The sequence below is a fragment of the Diabrotica undecimpunctata genome, chromosome 8 (genome assembly GCF_040954645.1).
Source record: "Diabrotica undecimpunctata isolate CICGRU chromosome 8, icDiaUnde3, whole genome shotgun sequence".
NCBI classification, from domain to species: domain Eukaryota; kingdom Metazoa; phylum Arthropoda; class Insecta; order Coleoptera; family Chrysomelidae; genus Diabrotica; species Diabrotica undecimpunctata.
Window position 1 is genome coordinate 81,343,396 of NC_092810.1, and position 16,876 is coordinate 81,360,271.

Genomic DNA, 16,876 nt, shown 5'->3' on the forward strand with positions numbered 1-16,876 from the left:
AGCAGAAAAAATTTAAAATACGCAACAACGATCTACAAACAAAATTATCAAACTTTCAAATAGAGAAACCACAAAAAAATCTCACAGATGCAGATGAGGTAAAAAGTGATAGTGAATGGGTATCAGTCCACCACAAGAAACGCCAACGCAACGATGATAGTCCTTAATTGAAAAACACCAAACAAGCTACACTCAAAGATTATTGGCTAAGTAAAACTGTTCTTACATCTAACAGATACGAGGCACTTGAAAATGATAAACCTAATGAAGAGGATGAAATGCTGGAAGAAAAAAAAGATGAACAGCCACCACCTATATTTATCCAAAATGTTGAGTGTACCAAACCATTACAGGAATTACTACAGCAGATAACTCCAGGTAAATATACTTTAAAATGTCTTGCTAACAACCAAATTAAAGTTCAAGCTGACTCATCCAAAAACTATTCATTAATTGTAAAATCTTTAGCAGAAAAAAATACTCAGTACCATACATACCAACTGAAACAAAACCGTAGATTCCGAGTTGTTATACGTAATTTACATCCTTCAACAGATCCAGATGACATTAAAAAAGCGTTGCTAGCGCACGGACATACAGCACTGAACATCTCCAATATTAAGCAAAGAGTCACAAAGAAAGATCTGCCACTATTTAATATAGAACTGGCTATCCAAAGTAACAATAAAGATATATATGATATTACAAAATTACTAAACTTTATTGTCACAGTTGAGCCACCGCATCCGAAAAGGGAACTACCCCAATGCCAAAGATGTCAAAATTTTGGCCACACCCATAATTATTGCCACAGGAGTCCGCGCTGTGCAAAATGTGTGGGCGATCACCTATCATCTCAATGTCCAAAACCAAAAAATATAAAAGATGTTCAATGTGTAAATTGTCTAGAAAATCATCCTGCCAGCTATAAGGGATGCTCAATATACAAAGAGCAACAAAAAAAAAATTCCAACACTTAGAGATAAAAACGCAAGTCAACCACCTCGTGCAGTATACCCTTCAAGCACTCAACCAACTACTAGCTATGCGAAATATGTTGCAGGAAGAGATAATAGAAATACATCTACCATAGATGAGACTTCTCATATAATAGAAACAACAACTCCTCAACATATACAAAATAATCTAGAACTACTAGTACATAAGTTAATGGAAAGAATGGATAAGATGTTTGATCTCATAATGTCTCTGATATCTAAGCTTAACCTTCAACACTAAACTAAAGATGTGCTGTTGGAATGCCAATGGCTTAACCACTCATTTCCACTAAGTTAAAGCATTTATCTACTATCATAATCTAGATGTTATGTTCATTTCCGAAGCACACATGACTAATAAGAGCCATTTCCATATTCCCAAATATTCAACCTATGTAACTCAACATCCATTAGGTAAAGCCCACGGAGGTACGGCAATTATTATAAGAAATAACATTAAGCATCATGAAACAAATAAAATTAGTAAAGTTAACATCCAAGCCACATCAGTGTCGGTCGAAGATTCATAAGGCTCGATTATTCTATCTGCTGTTTACTGTCCACCGAATAAAATAATTAAAGCTGATCATTTTACTGAATACTTTGATGCTAGGACACCGTTATATTTCTGCTGGAGATTATAATGCCAAACATCATAAATGGAGTTCCAGAATCGTAACCTCACGTGGTCGAGAATTATTAAAAAGTATTAATGAGAATCATTTAATTCCTTTCTCTACTGGAGAGCCTACGTATTGACCTACTGATAGACAAAAAATTCCTGATCTTATTGATTTTGCTATAGTAAAAGGAATATCACATACCTACCTCCAAATTTCTCCTTCATTTGACCTCTCATCAGATCATTCCCCTTTCTTCATAGATCTACAAAGCCAAATTCATAAGTGTTCTAAACATTTAACACTCTCTAATAAAATAACAAACTGGAACAGATATAGAGAAAAAATAAAAACATCCATCAATCTAAACTTGCCTCTTAAAAGTGATAGTGACATAGAAAATGCAGTTGCTCACTTAACTACAGTTATTCAGCAAGCTGCTTGGACGTCCACCCCAGAAATTTATTACAAACACAACTCCGAGTCCTATCCTGCACACATAAATACACTCATATTGAAAAAAGAAAACTGCGAAAGATATGGCAGCTCACTGGGCATCCAGAAGATAAAGCTAATCTGAATAGAGCTTGCAGACTACTCAAAAGAAAACTGATCCAACATAAAGACAATGAAATCAACAAATATTTAAAGAACCTCTCACCTGCAGATGATACAAACTATTCGCTGTGGAAACTAACAAAAAAACTTAAACACAACGAACAAATGAATATGCCAATCAGGAAACAAAATGGCACTTGGGCTAAAACTGACATAGATAAAGCATATACTTTTGCAAATCATCTATGCGACGTATTTCAACCGCATCAGAGGGAAGTCTCAGTTGAAGAAGAACAAGCTATCCATGAAGTCGTAAATGCACCATTTCAAATGGCTCCACCTATTAAACCTGTTAAGAAATCTGAAATCAAAGAAATAATTGATAATCTGGAAATTAAAAAGTCACCTGGATATGACTTAATATCTAGTTTAGTACTAAAAAATCTACCCAACGAAGGTGTAAGTTTAATTACTTATATATTTAATTCAATATTAAAAACAGGTTATTTTCCACTCCAATGGAAAGTTGCTCAAATTGTTCTTATTCCAAAACCTAATAAGGATCACACGGAAGTATCTTCATACCGCCCAATTAGCTTGTTGCCTATTATATCCAAAGTATTTGAACGGCTTTTTCTGAGAAGACTGGAGCTTATTTTATATGACAGTAATGTTTTACCGAATTATCAGTTTGGGTTTAGGAAACAACATGGTACTATCGAGCAAATTCACAGGGTGGTAAAGACTATCAGAAATTCGGTCGAACAAAAAAATTACTGTACTGCTGCATTTCTAGATGTCTCTCAAGCATTCGACAAAGTTTGGCATGTAGGTCTTATCTCCAAAATTAAATCTATATTTCCTCATCCCATAAGTTCACTTTTAAGATCCTACCTGACAGATCGATTCTTTCAAGTCAAAAGAGGTGGGGAAATCACTAACCTGTTTTCAATTTGTTCCGGAGTTCCACAAGGAAGCATACTAGGACCCACCCTCTACTTAATATACACATCAGATCTCCCAACGACGACCAATACAACAATCGCTACATATGCCGATGACACAGTTATCATGGCTTCAAATTCTACAGCAGCTGAAGCAGCCCAGGTATTACAAAATCGCCTACTTAAACTAGAGACCTGGCTTAAGCTGTGGCGTTTACTTAAAAAAAAAAGTGTCGCGCCACCAGTTTCTATAAACAACACTCCACTACCAGTTAATACCGTCGTTAAATACTTAGCAATCCATTTGGATAGCAAACTTAATTGTGGCATCTACATCTGGAAGAAACGCCTTCAACTCAGCTTAATCTACAGGAAAATGTATTGGTACATGAGTCAAAAATCAAATCTTCGCCTGGAGAACAAACTTCTGATATATAAATGTATTTTAAAACCGGTATGGCAATATGCAGAACAAATCTGGGGTACAGCAAGTAATACCAACATACAAAAACTTAAACGTTTCCAATCGAAAGTACTGCGCCAGATCTGTAATGTCCCTTGGTATATCAGGAACCACAGATTACACCACGATTTACAGCTACCAACAGTTTGCGAAGCAATATCTGCTGTAAACTCTGTATACAAGACCAGACTATCCTGCCATCCAAATCCGCTGGCCACGGATCTGCTCAAAATTTCACACGTAAGAAGATTAAAACGACCAGACCCTTTGGACCTCTAGCAAATCAGGAGAAATACAGCATAGTATCATGCTGCGGTGAAATAACAAGTTTCTATTCTGGTGTTTTCTAAATCTTTCCTTAATTTGTGTTTTTTAGCCTTGTAATACTCATATGTGTGTCAGTTTATCTTTATTAAACTCTGTTTGTTAAGTGAAAGTTTAAATTAATTGTTATATCATAGATTATATATTTATATTATGTCTTACCTGGGTGCTCGCCACTGGGCAGCTTCCCACTATGTTATTGTACATAAATTATACATATTGCTTATTGTTTGTAATGAGACAGATTGCAATAAACATTGGATGTTAAATAATAAAAAAAAAATTAAGAACAAGATTACTGATAAATTATGTATAAGTAAAATTTTGAAATTTGAAAAAAATCATTTTGGCGTTAATGGGTTATCGAAGCAAAATGTGTAGCAAACCCATCAGCAGTCTTTGGTTGCCAATGCTAAAAGAAGAAGTCAACAAGAATATACCAACAATAGCGGCATACCACGAGGTCGAAAAACACTAACTTCAATCTTGTACACAATACATCAGAATGTAGCAGGATTTGGTTGCCAATATTAAAAGAAGATATCAACAAGATACCAACGATAGCGAAATACCAGGAGGTCGAAAAACAGCAACTAAAATCTTATACACAATACACATGCAACACAATACACAAATCTACGTTTTCACAATTTTAAGTTATATAATCACAATTACAATATAGTTTACACAAACATACAACACAAAAAGTACACAAAACAATCAGAATTTGATATTCCTATGGTAAAAACACCACCCTCACATTTTTTTTTCAGTTATTTACATGCTGCTGTTTACAGATTGGGGCCAAGCATGTCAATTTTGAAATGACATAACCTAAAACAAATCACTTTGATTTTCGTAGATTTTTAATAATCTTTTTGAGAACGATTCCCGGAGTGCATGTCGAAACGTCAAATACTACATAGTTAGTTAAAAATGTGATTTTCATTACAACCAATAATTGTGGCTTAATACCATATAAACAGAATATTTAAGTCAAAGGTACTTATGTCATTACCACCAATCATCCATTCGACTCTAGGTATCCCTCATTTTAATCCAATCTTCCCTTGCTAGCATGCCTATTATCAATCTTCCCTTATTTTTTCTATCTTATTTGCACTTTTGACTTATGTAATATGAATTCTAGTAAAAAAGTATTAGTAATGTAAAAAAAAACTACAAATATTTTTTAAATAAATCTACAGAGCACATCGAACTTTTTTCACTCACCATCTTTTGTTCATCGAAATATCATGAAAATAAAGGAAATCACAATTTTAATAAAATATTTTAATCAATTAATATGAAATATTAAAAGGGCTAAAAATTAAGATTGAAAATATTTTTACACTTTTGAAACTGACTAGATTATTAATCAACTAAAAAAGATGTATGAAGATATACAAAAACAATTATTGGCCAAATATCCAAAAGCATGATTTTTATATAAATATTTTTTGCAGCATGAGTTTTCAACATGAAAATTTGTATACAGTACAAATATTATACTTTTCTGTATTTGTCTTAAGCAACATCTACCGTTGGAATGTACCTTCGTACTTTGCAAATAAATATTAAATTATCAATTATCATATAAAACATATATTTGACCATTAAAAAAATATTTATCAAAAGATTATCATATAAAATATATATTTGACCATTAAAAAATATATTTATCAAAAGTGCAAAATTGTTTATCTATTTTATAAAATCGAAATATTTAGACTTCCCTATAAATAGCTAAGCAAAACCTAACCATTTTATGAATTACAAAACCTCAGTAAGTGGTGTTAAAAAATTGGCAAAATAAAATAATATTACTTTGTCCAGGAATCCATGATAACATGGTTATACGATTTTCTAAGATTATCTTCCACTTTTATTATTGTAAGTACATGAATTTTTTGGCCACTCATCTAACTGGTTAAATTTTGTTAAACTATATTTTTTCTAATATGTTTTGTTTAAATATGAAATTATTTATAACATACCTGTTCTTTTAACCATTCTGAATGTGGCCTGGATCTTGCGATTTCCTGTTTTAGGGTAATGTCTTGAATAACGGTTTTTGATTGGGTATCAACTAACAACATCCTACCTGGCTTTAGACGACTCTTTACGATAACATTCGACGGATCTACATCGTACACACCGACCTAAAAATATGAAATACAAACGTATATGGACATGAAATCAAACAAGGTCCCACTGAAGATATTTGTCAATTTTCATAATATAAAATTCACGCTTCACGGATTCAAAGAAAATATTCTGTTCTCTAATTTTTTACTAATTTCTTACCTTACTACATTTTTAATTCTTTTTATTTTAAACCACTTACCTCACTAGCCATAATCATCATATTGTCTTTGGTGATATAGAATCTCGAAGGCCGCAGCCCGTTACGATCCAAAATGGCACCTATCAGTCTTCCATCTGTAAAGGAAATCAAAGCTGGGCCGTCCCACGGTTCCATAGTACAAGCTGCCCAGTGGTAGTAGTCACGTTTATCTTCAGACATGGTGGGATCATTCTGCCAAGCCTCCGGAACCATTGTCATTACAGCCTAAATATAAATTAAAAATTTTTAAGACACAAACAGTTTCTGTTCGATTACAAGTAGGTATCTAATATTCACTGCATATATGCGCACAGCGGATGCCGGTGGGGCCGTGAAATCCACAGTAACTTTCTAGGGGCGCGAAAATTGGGACCATTCACTTTTAGAAACAACAACTACACAAAGTTTCATATTCGTTAGAAAGGTTTTAATGTTTTACTATAAATATATAATTACATTTTATAAACAATTTGGTTTTTTTGTTAGAAATACCACTGTTGGAAATTAAAAAAAAAAGTATATGGGGGGAAGTAAGGCGCGACTTTTAGCAATGGCACCTAGTCTAAAAAAAACTGGCCACACCTATGATCCACTGTTTATTATTCTGCGACTCTTAATAATGAGTAGAACAGGTATAGGAGATTAATCCATTAAAATCAATTAAGTGAATTATTACGAGTACTTGATAAATTCCACTTATCTGCAACATGAAACATGATACACAAGTAAATGGCCAACTATATAGTCCAATTCAAATAGAGTGCAGTAGAGAATTCTAAGAAATTTTTTATAGCGAAAAAAATAGTATCTCTTTTAGCAATTATAGCAGTGGCGTTCTAAAAAACATTTTAATTTAATATATTTGCCAACTTCTCACACACTTTTTTGAATATGTTTTTTACTTTCATTAAAATACATGTAAATTATAATGAATTACTTAAATATACCTAAACATTACCTCTGGTAGAGTTCTATTTCCTGCATGCACTAAAAATTCCAGGACGCAATCAGCAGATCCAGAATCAGATAGATTTGGTTCGACTACAGGATACAAAGTTTTTAATTTGTTACCCAAATCTTCGTTCTTCATAACACCCTCTCTGGCTTTCATCAAATTTACATTGCCTCGTAATGTATTTATTTCTCCATTGTGTGCCAACATTCTAAGAAATAACTGAATTTATATTAAATTAAACAGAACTAAATTTTTGGTTTTAAAAGATCGTGTTACACCATAAGCAGTCCGTGACAGGTCAACATGCTTCTAATTTAATAATACTGCATATTTTAGCGACCACACTTCAAATATGTAGAGGAGTGTAGAACAGCTCCTAATTATTTACACTTCCCGTTTTTTGAAGCAGATAATTATACCTAATTATTCAAAAGAAAACAAGATAAACTTTTTAAAATTACATTTTATAAATAAGTGCTGGCCTAACAAAAGATTTATGACATTTTAAAAATGAAATTCAACACTTTATCGTAAAGAAAAAACTGTCATACACTTAATTCGCAGATCCCAGTCTCAACTATCTAGTAAATTTAGTAATTATTTTTTACTACGTCGTTGGTTAAATTTTGACCGAGTGGTCGTGACAAGAAATTACTATACCAAGTAGTAAGTAGTAAGTAACCAAGGATATATCCTCATAGCCAATATTTAAACAAAAAAAAAATATGTACATGCGATTTAACAAAATAAGACAACAGAAATTAAAAAAAAAATTATTTTTTAAATTTTATAGTCGTTTATAGTTTAGTAAGTATTTACGAATTAAAAGTTTTTAATGAATAGTCGTTTATAGTTTAGTATTTACGAATGAAAAGTTTTTAATGAAAATTAATAAATATACAATCCCATTATTCATGACTATACTTCTTTTTTTCAATGAAAAAATCTGTAACAATAACTGTATTTGAGCTATTAATAGTGAGAGGTAGCAATTTTTGTGATATATTGATGTTATGCAAGAAACCATATTTAAATATTTATTATAGTTTTATATATTTTAATAAAGAATCATTAGCTCAAACAAAAATGTAATAAAACAAAATAAAAATTAAATACTTTATTAATGAGAAGAATGCAGTTATTTCTGGTTAACTAAAAATTTCGCGTTTGGAGGAAACCGGTTCGATTTCCAAACGGTTCCTATATTTATTTTTGAGGAAAACCAGTATTGAAAACCCTGCCTCACATTTATAGGTCGTAACAAAAGGAATTAGAAACTTTATCGCTTTTTTTGTTAAAACTAGGTACTCCTGGCGGTAAGACAGCCAAAAATCTCTCAGTGGTATTTTGTCGAAGATGTCTCTGAGTGCCCTATCACACGATAGTTCAATTATTGACTCAATATCCAAATCCGGAAATCCTGTCTCGGATTCTCCGTCCATTGCAAATGGATTCCTTATCCATGCTTTGTTGCTGTGGATGGGGAAAAATATTCCTTCAGATTTGCCTCCAGTTCTAGCAGGTGTTCCTTGAAAGCTGCTGAAATCTCATCCGGAAATGAATTCACGTTATACTCTTTTTGTAGTTCTGTTAACTTTGCCTAGCCGTTGGTGGATGTTGTTCTAAGAATATTGAAATTTTTTCATTCAATTCAATAAGTCTTATTAAAACATTCACTTTTGATAGAAAACGCACTTCGCAGTGTAAAAAAAGATGTTCATGTTCACTTCCAATTTATTTGCTCAAAGCAGAGAATACTCTTGAGTTCAGTGGGCGAGATTTTATAAAGTTTATAAATTTTACACACTCTTGCATATATTGGGTAAAAAGCAGTGGCATTTTTTGGTAGCGAATGCCTCTCTATTGGTGCTAGAATGCACCCAAACATATTGTGGTGCTACGGCTTTGTTCCTCGAAAAAAGTCCAGTACGATCGGCTGCCATTACCTGTGCTCCATCGCTACTTAGTTCCACACATTTATTCCATTCAATTCCATGTCATTAGTGTAGCTATCAGATTAAATATTTCTTCAGCCATTGTTCTTGTTGACATAAATTCAATTCACAAAATAGAAATTCTTTGCGAATAGTATTTTCAAAATCGTACCTTACAAAATACATTAGATTAGTATTATCTGACATGTCTGTACTTTTATCAACTTGCAAGGAAAAATAGTTACACTCCTTTAAGTGGCCTCTTAAGTTTCTTCAATATTATCTACCATCTCCACAATCCTACGCTTCACTGTTTTATTTGATAGAGCCAGCGAATTCACTTGCTTTTCCTGCTTTTTGTGACATATCCAAGATGCTACTATTTTCATTCTGGAACTATTAATTTCTCGGCAATTGTGTGAGGATAACCGGTTTCAGCAATTAATTTTGATATTTCGTAAGAAGCCAGTACAAGGTTTTCAGATTGAGCGTTCTGAGAAAAATTCAAAGACGTAGTCTTTTTGGTAGTTATTAATTATCTTTTTATTTATAAAAAAATCTAGTGGCTTACCACTGTACTCCTGATGCTTCAATTCATAGTGCCGCTTCAAATTTAAAGGTTCCATGGACTTATTTGAACACATAATGGTTTGTCATCAGTAACCTTTATAATTACTATTTTAATGGAAATAAGCCACGATTCACATTAAAATAGTAATTACTTTAAAATGCCACAAGAAAATATCTTCAAAACAATATTAAAAATATCCTTTATAAAACAGAACTGTAAGTAATCTCCAGAATATTGTCGAGTCCAGGACTCCTTCTTCTTTTTTGTGACAGTTGTAGACTACGTATAGAGCGGCCGTTTGCAATTACAACTTGTTCCTGCCTCTGGATGGACATTACTTAACTGTCTATTATTGTTGTCGCTCTTAGAACTTGTACCCTGCTTCAGATCACTCGACGATCTGTTTGTGCAAGTCTTAGAACTTGTACTGTGTTTTATAACAAATATATCCATCGTTTTCGTGAAAAGTCTTCCAGAACACCTCGAATATACGGCCTACCCAAAATTCACAAACCCGATATTCCTATACGTCCCATTTTGAGTGCATACAATTATCCTACATAACCAATGGCCAAGTACTTGGCCAAACCTTTCGACCAAAATGCTTCATCCTTCGTAAAAAATTCTTTTCATGTCATCGAACTTCTTAAACAATACCCTATCTCACCGTCAAACATTCTAGTAAGTTTCGATATCGTTTCACTCTTTACAAACATTGCTATAGACGAAACTCTAACATTCTGAAAAATAATGCTGTAAACAAATAAGTGTTATATGTCCAATACTTATTTCATCTTCCAAAATCAATTCTACAGACAAATAAATGGTGCCCCGATGGGCTCCACACTATCTCCAGTACTTGCCAATATCTTTATGGAAGAAATAGGGACCCGAGGACTATCCACATCAATGCTCAAACCCACATGTTGGCTGCGATATGTTGACGATAAATTCGTCATTTGGCTCCATGGCAGGGATGCTTTGGTGACTTTTCAAACCCATCTGAATGGTATACATCCTAGTATCCAGTTCACGATGGAGGTGGAAACTGATCATCCCTACCGTTTCTGGACGTTATCATGAAGATCATGGGACATTAGGATCATCCACAGAATTCAATCTCAAACTCAATCTCAACCCAAAGACTTAGACCTCATCATACCAAAGCTTTTCTTCCTTACATCAAAGGTGTCACTGACAAAATTGTCCGATCAATCAAAGAAAACATTCCAAATGAACAACACGGAGTTTATGAAATTCCTTGTGCATACTGCCCCCGATCCTATAATTATACGATCTAAGGCAAATCATAGAATTATATGAACATTCCATTCGTGTTCGCAATTCCGATTCAATTTCAGCTCTAGGTCAACACCATCTTCATACAGGACAAAATTGATTTTGAAAATTCCAGAACCATTGCTCTCATCCGCTTCTATAAACCAAGAATTGTCCGAAAAACAATAGAAATTGAAAAAAGGTCAAACTGTCTAGGCGCCAATCCTCACACTAACCCCCAGGCCAACCTCCACCACCAAAACCACGTCATCATCGACGGTATAAATGAACCGTTCTCTGTTACCAGTACCAGTAATGCATTGGTTAGTGATCAGTGTAGTAGTGTCTGGGGGCTCGGGAGACTGAGACCTCGGAAGCTCTGAAGAAGACATCAAAGAGGATGTCGAAAAGTCGAAAGCTCGGCGCAATGATAATCGACGCGGTTCAAACCGGAAGACTGTTGAGTTTAATATTAATTCTTGTAATAGTATTAATCCTATAAGTTTAATTTATTGTGTTTAATTGTTTAATTGAGGGCGGTCTATAACAGATGCATTATTCATAATAAAACAAATAAAAGAAAAAGTCATAGAGTTCGGCATGAAAGCGTATATTTGTTTCATTGATCTGACGAAGGCGTTTGACAGGGTTCGCCTGGGAGACATTCTAAATATATTAATAGAAAAAAAAACTCCGACCAACATAACAAATAACAAAGATAGTCCATAACCTAAATAACAACAATGTAACCAAAGTTAGAGCAGGAGACCAATTCACTGAAAATATTCCAACACTGGGAGGAATTAGACAAGGCGACAGTTTATACCCCTTCTTGTTTAACCTGCTCATGGGCAAAATTAAACAAAGTAACATCTCTCAACCTCGGATACAGAATGGCCAACAAAAGAATTGGTATGGTGTGTTACGCAGATGATGCAGCAATTATTGCCGAATCAGAAGATGATCTTCAGAGACAGCTCTTTCAGTTCTTTCAAATAAGCCGCCAACTAAATATGACCATTTCTACCAACAAAACTAAATGTATGACAATAGCAAAAGATCCGCTCAGATGTAAGTTAGTGGTTGAGAACAACCCCATAGAACAGGTGATGCAATTCAGATATCTGGGCATAGATATATCAAGCACACACGATCCAGTGAAGGACCTAAGGAGTCAGATCAACAAAGCATCCGCATTTGCGGGAGATAGTCTGGTCAAATCCGTATATGCGCACAGATAGTAAAATTAGAATCTACAAGACTTGCACACGATCGATCATGACATATGACATATAAGTGCGCGAAGATACCAACAAAACGAAACAGATGCTAAGGGTTGCCGAAATTAAATCCCTAAGAACAATAGTGGGCAAAACAAGAAGAGACAGAAGACCACCTAAAAGATGGAGGGATAGTTGGCAATCTACCTCCCAGGAAATTAACCAAAAGCAGCTTCAGAATTAAACATATCGAAAGATCTCTAAGAAGTAGAAGAAGAAGTTTAATTGTACTAACCGCAGAAATCTTTCTCGGAATATATATATATATATATATATATATATATATATATATATATATATATATATATATATATATATATATATATATATATATATATATATATATATATATATAGGGTTTTTATCGCGGTTCTCAAAGAATTAGTTTGTAAGCACTTTTTGAAATTATCTTTATTATATCTATTCTGAAACACACATATATATTTAACATAGCCAATGTAAATTTAAAATAAACTATCTTTAAATTGAAATTCTTATGAAACTAATTAAATTATATAGACAATGTAAATTTTAAACAAACTATCTTTAAAATTGAAATTGTTATGACACTAACTAAATTATATTAACAAAATTTTGTACCTTTCTGTCACTGAATGCCTAAATGAACTGTTCTCCACTATATAGATTTTAATCACCACTCAATGTCTTCGTTCTCGGCCTCGGTTATACTTGTTTTTGTGAAATTCCTTTTTCCAATTATCAGCTTCCACCAATTTAAAATATTTTTCTTCTTAATAGCATTTATATTTATTCTTCTTTTTAATATACCAATATCCAATCACCAACTATATTATATAATTTTAATTTTCAATTAATACTTTCTTCCATTATCCAATCACCATTTATACATAACATAATTTTTAATCTTCAATAATATTCTTCTAATATACTTTCCAATACTATCAAATTTTCATACTAAATCACTGATTATTGCATAATTTTATACTTCTTCCTAATTCTGACTGACTAATCTTGAACTTACTGAACAATTGACTTCACTAATTGTAACTAACTGTGTCTGTATTCTTAATAACTAATTGTCTGACTGCTTACTGACTGACTGACTGGCTGGACTCCTCTTGAATCCAAATCACCGAGTTTTGTAAGTAATAAAAAGTATATCTTCGATCCACAGACATAACCATATTCGAGAAAGTTCTACCGTAAACAAAGGTTAAATTCTGTATTCTAGAGAATTCTTTACTTTTCTATCGAGAATTTTGTTGACATTTAGGCTTTTCACAGAATATAAACTTATATGTAATTTAAACAACCTAAATTAATAAATTACACTACCTCTAATCCGTAACTATATGTAAACTAAACATTTTAAATAACAAATAACCCCACTTTATTTTCGCAACCATCACTTGAATGTCATTTTCAGAGTATTTTTGGTTGCCTATGCACATGGCTCACTTAAATATATTTACAATATTATAATTATTAAAAAAAAAACTTTTTACACTTATTATATGCTAATTTCTTAAAAATGCCCTCACATAAATAATTTTTATAATATTCCCTAGTATATAACTTATTAAAATAACCAAATACTTTTTATATCTATTAGGGGTTCCATGATTTATTTTTCACATTGTAGGTATATTTCTAGTTAATGACTATATTATTGTTTTTTAAGAAATGTCAACGTTTTACTTATATACAGTGTTGCGTAGCGCAACCTAAAATTATGATCCATTTCAAAATAAACAACTACTTTTAGTTTTAAGTCGAGTTGTACCCGAGAATGCACGATAGATATTGCATATATTCTTTGCACAGAATTGCGAGATTATCACGTACTCTCTTCTCAATTTTATTAAAAAAAACATCAGTCATTGTCACTGTCATATTTGATTAATTAAAAATAATTCGCTCATTTTTTCATCACAGAATGTTTAACTAAAGAAAAATAAAGTTTTTCAAGTTGTAAGTGTTTTTTAAAGTTTACCCGAGAATTTGTGATCGCCAACTTAAGGTAACACATTTTAATTAATTATTATAATTAGAACCAGATCGAAGGCATTGCCCCAACAGGCAGTGAGCAACACTTCAGGAGAAGAAGATAAAATCCCCCGGTGTTCTACATGTTCCTAACGAGCCGGATACAGCAACTGTTCCCGTTTATGTAAAGCTGGAAGCTGAATTTTCATTAATTATAGCACGAGGGCGATCATCTCTCGTTTCTGCAAAGGCGTTTTCACGCAGTACTCAAGATTTTCTCTAGCTATTCGTAAAAAACATCACTCGTTTCCTCATTTCTTCGCAAAGAAAAGACAGTTTTTATTCTCTTATATACACACATTGGAGTTTTGGCGGTTCCAGGATCCAAGGCTGTTCTATTAGCGCCGAGAGGCCGGTATATCGACATCGACACTTGCAAGGGATAAGGAGTTTATGTGTGGTCGCGGTTGGACTTAAAGAGCGATTTGGTAATTTATTGTAACTTTTACGAATTGTTTTTTGCATCGTCGCATGTCATTTTATTTTTAGATTTTAGATTCGCAGTGATTATAAGTAGATTTTTATGGTAATATTATTTAGTTCATGATACTAAGTATCTCTTGTTATATTTAAAATTTGTATTATGTTTTCTCACGTTCAAAATGACTGATGTTGCAAAAATTATAAAATTGAGAGGGCATACTAAAGCTTGTATTACTAGAATTCAAACATTTGCCTCAAAAAACCAAAATGTAGTTTTAGATTGCGGTCAATATATTGCACGCAAAAATGTATTAAATGAAACTTATCGCGAGTCTCAACCTACAAAAGGAACTTGAATTAGAAGATTTTGATAAATATTGTTCAGATAGGGACATAGTTGAAGAACAGTATTATAATTTAGATTCATATTTGTACGAGAAAAGCACGCAATTATCTGCAAAAGCAGTTCAAACTCAACCTATTGTAACAAATGTAACACCATCTGTTAGCACAATTCAAAATGTAAAGTTGCCAGAATTAAAAATACCTTTTTCCTCGGGCGAAATCTCAGAATGGTCCAGTTTTTTTGAAGTTTTCACTAAATTAATAACAAATGATAAACAGTTATCTAATGCTCAAAAACTTATTTATCTCAAATCAGTGTTAAGGAATGAACCGTTAAAGTTAATTGACAATCTAGAAATAATTGATTCCAATTTTGAAATTGCAATACAAAATTTATGCAATAGATTTGAAAATAAATATTTAATAGTAAACAGTCATTTGAACAGTTTGTTAAATGCTCCACTCATTACAAAACCCAATGCACATGCTCTAAGGGATTTCTTAACTCAAATTAAAAGCCATCTCGCCGCCTTAGAAAACCTCAACATCTCGAATCAACTCACTGATTTAATTCTCATAAATCTCTTTACTCAAAAATTAGACTATACTACTAAAAGATCATTTGAAACCGAGCGTAATATAAACAAACTCCCAAGTTTAATGGAGTTCCTTGAATTTATTGAAAGAAAATGCAAAATTCTCAAAAATCTTGTTCCTGAGTACTCTCATTCTCCGAAACAAAAACAACCTTCTCGTTTTACTTCTCTTAACACAGTTAGCAATAATTTGCAGTATAGTAGTAATAATCAGTATTTTAAATGTTTCTTATGTCAAAATAACTCCCATAAAATATACACTTGCCGGGAATTCTTAAATATGTCTGAAGATGAGCGTTTTTAAACGGTCAAGGTAAAGAAAGCGTGTCTCAACTGCTTGGCTAGTGGTCATTCAGCAAGCTCATGTACCTCTGCGTCAAATTGCGCTAAATGTAACAGGAGACATCACACATTGCTCCACTTCTCTAACGCTTCTACTCATAACTCAAATAGTTCTCGTTTCATTTCAAGAACAAATCGAGATTCTCGTAGTCTACCCACTAGAAACACTCACTTCCAAAACACTCGTCACTCTCAAGACTCACAGGAAAATCATAATTCTCAAAATACTCGCCAGTCTCACAATATGCATGATACTCCAAATTCTCGTACTCACTCTAATGTATCTCGTGATCCCAATACTCAAAGCGAAACTTCAAGTTCTTCTGCAATCCCACGAATAGCAAATCAATCTCAGTCTAATGATGTCTACCGAGCATCATCTCTCTCTACACTCTCAGGCAAAAAGGAGGTTCTACTCCAAACAGCATGTGTTACAATTTATGATTCTCATAATAACCCGGTTAAGGTTCGCTGCCTTACAGACTCAGCTAGTCAGCTTTCGTTTATCACTGAGGAATTAGCAAGTCGCTTGAAATGTATTCCTTACACAAAAAGTCTTCAAATTTCTGGGATATCCGAAATCTGTTCGACGTCGAATAAAATGGTAGATTTAAATATTTTCTCAAATGTCAATCCCACAAAACATTTTACACTCTCTTGTGCGATTCTCCCAACCATCACTTGTAAGCACCCTCAAATTACATTGGATTTTAATGCTCTCAAAATTCCACCAAACATTCACCTAGCTGATCCAGAATTTTGTACTCCTGCCGAAGTTCAAATGCTACTTGGAGCAGATGTTTATTTCGACTTACTTACGGGTTAATAAAATTAGGCCCTAATCTTCCTACCTTAACAAATACTCATCTC

At 33.1% G+C, this 16,876-nt stretch overlaps 1 protein-coding gene across 5 annotated transcripts in view; it reads right to left on the reverse strand.

Annotated features, from left to right (window-relative positions):
* LOC140447715 (uncharacterized) overlaps positions 1-16,876 on the reverse strand; it is a 597,936-nt gene that overhangs the window by 292,150 nt on the left and 288,910 nt on the right. For all 5 annotated transcript variants that reach the window (XM_072540522.1, XM_072540524.1, XM_072540523.1 and 2 more), the window contains 3 exons: positions 7,213-7,417; positions 6,255-6,479; positions 5,905-6,069 (listed from right to left, as the gene is read on the reverse strand). In XM_072540522.1, the coding sequence (XP_072396623.1) occupies positions 5,905-6,069; positions 6,255-6,479; positions 7,213-7,417 (595 nt within the window). The remainder of the gene's footprint in view (positions 1-5,904; positions 6,070-6,254; positions 6,480-7,212; positions 7,418-16,876) is intronic.